The sequence below is a fragment of the Dendrobium catenatum genome, unplaced genomic scaffold (assembly GCF_001605985.2).
Source record: "Dendrobium catenatum unplaced genomic scaffold, ASM160598v2 fragScaff_scaffold_1055, whole genome shotgun sequence".
Lineage (NCBI taxonomy): Eukaryota > Viridiplantae > Streptophyta > Magnoliopsida > Asparagales > Orchidaceae > Dendrobium > Dendrobium catenatum.
In genome coordinates, this window is record NW_021319517.1 from 150,633 (window position 1) to 157,415 (window position 6,783).

Here is a 6,783-nt window from a genome sequence, read left to right on the forward strand (position 1 = left end):
ATTAGTTCATATATTTTTGCTTTAGTCATGGTTGTTAGCACAAGACATTTGCTAGAGGATGTACCTTGGTGCATGATTTTTGTTGATGATATTGTTCTTGTTGATAAGACTAGAGAGGGAGTTGAAGGTAAACTTGCCAAATGATGCACCTCTTCAGAGCCATAACTCCCACTCGACAGTTCGTTTGATAAAAGAGAAGGAGAAAGGAATGAAGACACTTACACTTTCGCACTCCTCCGTCGCTCATCTCACCCAAAGCCTATGACTCCCTCATCGCTATTCGACTTCATCATTTCACAGAAGCGGAGAGATTGTACCCGTCACTCCTTCTGCTCCTTCATGGTTGTTCGACTCCCCCCCCCATTGCCGCTCGAGTTCGTTTCTTTCGGCTCCACCATTGTTGCCCAACTTTGTTGCTTCACCGAGGCGTATAGGGTTTGCCCTTTTCTTCTCTTTTCATCGTTGTTATTCAGCTCTATTGCTTCGCCAAAGGTGCAGAGATTGCACGGGCTGCTCCTTCGATTCCATCATTACCTTCCGACTTCGTTTGCTTCGCAGGAGGTATAAAATTGCAAATGATACTTCTTCGGTTCCTGCGAGGCAGTGCGACTTCGACTCCTCTATGGTCTTAACTTTCTACCCTTCGCGTGCTTCTTCATCCAAATCCCATAAATCCACCAAACCAAAGGATTTCCTTATTGCCAAGATTTAACGCATGTGCATTCTCCGACCGGATCCAAATGCTTGAACAGACTAGACCTAAATTTTCTTTATGTCTCTCTTATATTATGTATAATAAATAAATAAATAAATAAGAAGAAAATAAAATTTTCGAAGAAGCATAAATGACCTCGAGCTATTGTACCATAGGTCAGGCCAGGATGGTTTAAATTCGAAGACCTGCACCGTTGATTTTCAATCCGGGCAGATGATTTTAAAATTGAATACTCCTGGCCGTCGTATCTTAGATCCGGCCAGGATGGTTCCTAATTGAAGACCTCATGCAATCGATCTTAGATCCTGGTGAGATGGTTTAAAATCAAAGAACCTAGACCGTCGACCTTAGGTCCGGGCAGGAAGAAATTATGGTAGTACCGTCCCAATTTCTCCCTTGGTGGGGAGGAGACGCCGGAAGGATGCCGAAATTTTGAGGAAAAAATTACATAACTTTTTTTGAGTAATTATAGAGAATGAAACTTGAATCTTTGATTAATCAATTAAAAAATTTTAAATTAAACAAAGTTAATGAAAATTAATTGATTGATTATTTTTAAAGAAAAAAATATAAGGGGCATTTGAAATCAACATATTTTAAAATGTGAGAGCACCTTAAATACGAGAATTTTAAATTTTAAAAGTTTTAAAATATGAGAGTTATTCAAAATTTTTTAAGAGTAATGAAATTTAAAATTCATTTATTAGTTAATTATTTAATTAATCAAATGAGAAATCTTAAAATAAAAAAGCAATAAAGAAAAGAAGGAGTGTTCCACTAATCGATATATACAAAGTTCTCAAACTCTCAACGCTGTACAGAAATCTCTCTAAACCCCTTAAATTACAACTCTCTAAATAGAACAACCTTCAACTCAACATTCCAACCACAACACAAAATGAAACTCTCAACACTCTACAGTGGCTGCGAGCTCCTAATTGCAAACTCCCTGAACAGCTGCAGGTACCACGTACCTGCAAATAAGAAAAATAAGAATTAGTGCATCATAAATAATTCAAATTAATGCTAAAAATAATAAATTTACTTACTATAGAGAGAACAAGGTACTGAAAGTAAAAAAAAGCCAAGTACAAAAAGGCTAGTAGAGTAATGATGTTGAAAAACATGAGTAGAGAAGTAAACTACTATAGTATGAAAAAAACTACGAACTCTAAACAACTAAAACACTAACGTAAGTGCCAAACATCTCAAAACACAAGTGTTCGCTCATCAAACACATAATCAAACTCAAAGCCTGGGCAGTCTTATTTATAAGAATTTGGTTGTAGGAAAGCAGTAAGCTCGGTCTTAGGGAAATGTTTAAGGTAAAATTGACTTAACTCCTAACCCCCAATTAAAGCCTTGGAAACTTCTAATAAAAGCCGTAAGTCCGACCTCTGAGGGAAATATTTATGTAATAACACATCCCTAGACCCCTCACCCATGCATCCTAGTCTAAAGGACTAAGTTGTAAGACCCACAACTCAGAGCACTTAGCTTGAAGTGCTAGGTCGTAAGACCCATAATTAGGCAACTTCTAAGGAAGCACTAAGACCTAATCCAAATCCTATTCAAGCCAAATTTAAACTTTTGGGCATCCTAGTCTATAGGAGTAGGTTGTAAGACCCACCAACGGTCTACTTTCTACGAAAGTCGTAAAGTCCCACATTTTAAGAGAATTTTTAAATAAATTACAATGATCATAAACCCCAACTAATGAAATTTAAACCTACGGGCATCTTAGTCTAAAAAGGATTAAGTTGTAAGACCTGCTTTTTAGGCTACTTCTTAAGGGAAGCCTTAAGTCCTATCTAAACAATCAAATTTAAAACTTATGGGTAGCCTTACTGTAGAGTTAGGTTGTAAGACCCATCCTTGGGCAACTCATAAATAAAGTAATAAGCCCTAATTCTAAATTAAATCTCCGGGCTACTTTCTATTAAAGTCATAAGTCCCAACCTAAATCAAATCTTCAGGCTACTTTCTATAAAGATCATAAGTTCCAACCTAAATCTAAATACCTAGGTTACTTCCTAAAGAAGCCACAAGACCCACTCCAAACTAAACTCCTGGGTTATTTCTAAATGAAGTCATAAATCTCACACCAAATTAATTTTTGGGTATTCTAATAGATGTAAACCCCAAAACCCAAATAAAAAAAATCAAAACTAAAGCCCACATTTAACTACTTCTATCTACTCGTGATCCCTGAGAGGAGGCAACCCATGGCTGCTAATCCGATTCCCTGGACACTACGGTCAATGATTGGTAGAATTAAATCTACAGTATATCCGAAACGACGGAACCATGGGATCTTGATCGGGTTTACCTCCATCTTCCACATAATTGAGACTAAATTACTTAAAATATATTCATCCTTAATCGAGAGTTCTCTTTTACGTGCTAAGAGGGGTAATTAACTATGAGTGCTTGCGCTCATAAGAAGTAAGAACCCAAGATTTTTAAACATTGACACTAACCTCATGGGAAATCTGGTTAATTTCAATCTGACTTAAGTAAAATGGAAACATATGGCTGCAAAGTGGGATTCATGCATGTGGCATGATATTATGTTTGGTGAGATCTAGGGAATAGTATTGTCAGTGATATTATGGATTTTGGAGTCGCTACTATTGGCTTTATTGTGGATGAACCTGGTTGGGTATTTATAGTTAGGAAAGAGTGTTAAGGAGGATTTATTCATATGGGATAGGGGTAAAAATCTTTGATACCGTGAATGAGTAGAATATACAAGAGATATTCTGAGCATTCACAAATACAATGACAAAGGAATATTTTGATGAAGAACGACATATTAGCTTCAATGAGATTAACCCAACAACTTGAACCGTACATAGCTAGAACTCTTTGGAAACTAATTAGATGATCAAACAATCTACAAACCTTTTTTGAACATTTATACAAAATTGGATTCATTTGGTAAGGTTAATACCTTGAATGTCTTTCCAATGTCAACATGGAAAAAAGGCTAATGGCAGTTAGGGATTGCATGTTGACTTCATGAAGGCTGATGCATTTGCCAATTTACTTGTTAAATTCTATAGGATGAACTTCCTTGATGGATTCCCAAGATACCACTAAACCCAAATGCACCTAAAAGAGGATGAGAAAATAAAAATTTCTTCAGTGACATTGGATGTTTCTGCCACAAGGTCATAGCCTTCAACAGTAAAAATGCTAACAAAACTTATAATAGACTGATGGAAAAGTCAAAAGGGAAAAATCTTGAAGCTTCAATGGATTAGTTCCTTAATAAAAAAGTGGCCACAAAAAACTTTTAGTCAGCCTAATTAAATCTTTACTTCCCTCAACAACTATGAAATGAAGTGCAACCCCATAAAATGTTGTTATTGTTTTTGTCGTGTTAGCCATGGAATTTAAGATGAACCCTAGTAATATTCGAGTTGTCATATGTTTAAGCTGAAGAACAAGATAGGCATGATACATGAGCATGTCCAGATTCCTAGCTTAAGTTTTATGATTTCAATCTACATTTTAGATTTTATGAGGTTCCTTCTTTTTTTCAAGAAGTTAAAAAATTATGTAAAAATATGTTGATATCATTTGTATCTAAGTAATGGAGCTAATTCTATCTGGCTTGTCTGTGTATGTCATATGTTTATTCGCTCTCCCATAATATCATTTAGGCCAGTTGTTTCTCTTACAATTTTTTTTTCATTCTTAAACTTTTTTTATTTGAAACGGGGTTTTTACTTGCTACCATCCTCCTTAGAAGGTGCTTTGCGGTGTAACTAATCACTTGACAAACCTACTAGCTACTAACCCCACAGGTATAGGATTAGTGGTGCAAACGAGCCGAGTTGAGCTCAAGTTAGGTGTTGTTCAAGTCGAGCTCAACTGTCAAATACCGAGCTCGAGCCCCAAATATAGCCCGGTTCGCCTTCCAACTTGCGTGGCGCGATCCTCCAAAAAGTTAATTTGAGGTTTTAATTTGCCTTAAAATTGCAGCTGAGAGAGAGAGAGAGAGAGAGAGAGAGAGAGAGAGAGAGAGAGATTGAAATTTGAACCCTTTTTTTTCGGTTTGCCAGAAGGGAGAATCTGTTAGCCCTTAGCATTTATTACAACTAAAAGAGCGGCCAAATTAGAGGAGATAGAGAGAGGGAGAGAGAGAGAGAGGCGTTTGAGATTTCAGGTAGTTTTCCAAAAAAAAATATTTTAGGATTTCAATGGGCGAAAATTTAAGCTATCTTTATGGGCTTATTATTAACTTTTTAAAATATTTAGAATTTTTAAATACTTAATTTTAAGATAAAAAAACATTAATTGGTAATACCTTAATATAAAAAACAATTACGTAACGTACATTTCAATATTGTTAATTTTTTATGAGTTAACTGTATATTAAGATTACTGCTCCATTATATGACATAAAAGATTTACAGTAATCTCAATCTAATGTATATAATTTTATCCTAATCAAATTTTGACTTCATTTGGAATAGCATTTTTATTGCTTCATAAAGCAATTTTTTAGAATAAAAATTTTTAAGTTAAAAATTTTTATTTGTGCTAAAAAATTATTTTAAAAAATAGTAAGAAAATTGTCTCAAATGAAATTATAGGCCAAAATAATCAGATTTTTATATGGATATGCCACCGTATGAAAATTTCATTTTGCGTTCAAAAATGAAGAGTGTAATATAAAATGTAAACAATCAACAAGAAAAATTCTTTTAATTTTCAGAATTATTACATATCAACAATGTTCCACATTGAGAACCTTTATAAATGAATATGTTCTGTAAAAAAATTGTCATCATAGGACATATCATCATCATATCATCAATTGTTAAGTCCAAAAATAAGCCCTTTATAAGGCATTTTCCTTTCCTTTCCATCATCACCAAGACTGAAATAAATCGTCTTCATCCTCAGAAACACCTGGCAAGTAAGCAAACTATCAGATCCCGCCTGATGTGCTTTCCCCACCGCACGCTTCACGTTTAGCTTCTCTGCCACCTTCTCCAGTCCCCCGTAAAGCCCATCACATCTTCTTATCAAGCACTTCACATCATATATGCGGCCACCAAAAAACCATTTTGTCAGCGCCATGAACTCCTCCATGGTCTCTGGCAGCATCACCCGCATGTTCGTCGTCAGCTGAAATAGAGCTTTGAACAAGATTACGAAATCGTAGCATCCGTGGAAAGCTACCCATGTCGCTTTGGAGAAGTCACCGACGAGGCCCGCATCAAGCAGAAGGCGGGCGAGCCAGGTGGAGGGGATGCCAACCTGTCGATTCCGGGAAAGATTTATCCCAGATGACTCGAGAAGGGAGATTGTGCCGGGAGCATGGCTGTGGCTGCGGAGGTCGAAGTCTTGGAGTTCGAACTGCCAAGTGGCGGAGGAGGTGCCGCCGTCGCTGACAGTTATGCCGACTTGAGTGGGGCGGATGACGTTGGAATTCAGTTTAAGGACAGAGTAGCGCTCGGTAGGGGAGAGCTGCGTGTGATGCTTAGAGTGTCGGAAAATGCAGCTGAGTGTGAACTCAGTGTCGAAGAAGACGAAGGGGGAGCGGCAACGACGAGAAAATTGGATGAAGGAGGCCGATTCGATGTAGAAGTTTCGAATATCGACGTGATGAAGAGCAGCCATGAGAGATTTCTTGCGCAATTTTTGGAAGCAGTAAAAATGTCGAATGAGTTCTGAGTTGCCGTAGAATGGTATATATATATTTTATTAACAGTTATTATTATTTTTTTAATTTGGAATGAGCCGTTCAGAATTTGTTAAATTTATGCGGTGAAAGTTGATTTTTTTAATTGATTTGTTAAAATTAGGATTTACAAATTACGGTTCTCTTTAACTTCAATTTGTGCGGTGAAATTTAATTTTTGAAAAAATCTAAATAAGGACATTCTTATCGATGTCTGTTGCCAGTTGAGAATATTTTAGTGCTTTTTAAAATTAAATAGACTATAAAGTAATTAAACTTACACACAAATAAATTAACACTTATATTTATTGATAAAAATTTAACAAATTTTATAAAAATGAAAAAAAGTTAAGAAAATTTTTATTTTTTA

At 36.0% G+C, this 6,783-nt stretch overlaps 1 protein-coding gene across 1 annotated transcript; it reads right to left on the minus strand.

The window, feature by feature from the left end:
- Nucleotides 1–5,539: 5,539 nt before the first annotated feature.
- LOC110100687 (probable CCR4-associated factor 1 homolog 11) lies at nt 5,540–6,352 on the minus strand. Its single transcript, XM_020828298.1, has one exon. It carries the CDS (start codon nt 6,350–6,352, stop codon nt 5,540–5,542), a length of 813 nt encoding a protein of 270 aa, XP_020683957.1.
- Nucleotides 6,353–6,783: the final 431 nt, after the last annotated feature.

Excerpts from the sequence above, each read along its gene's own strand:
- LOC110100687 (XM_020828298.1), bottom strand. The coding sequence starts at position 6,352 with ATGGCTGCTCTTCATCACGTCGATATTCGAAACTTCTACATCGAATCG.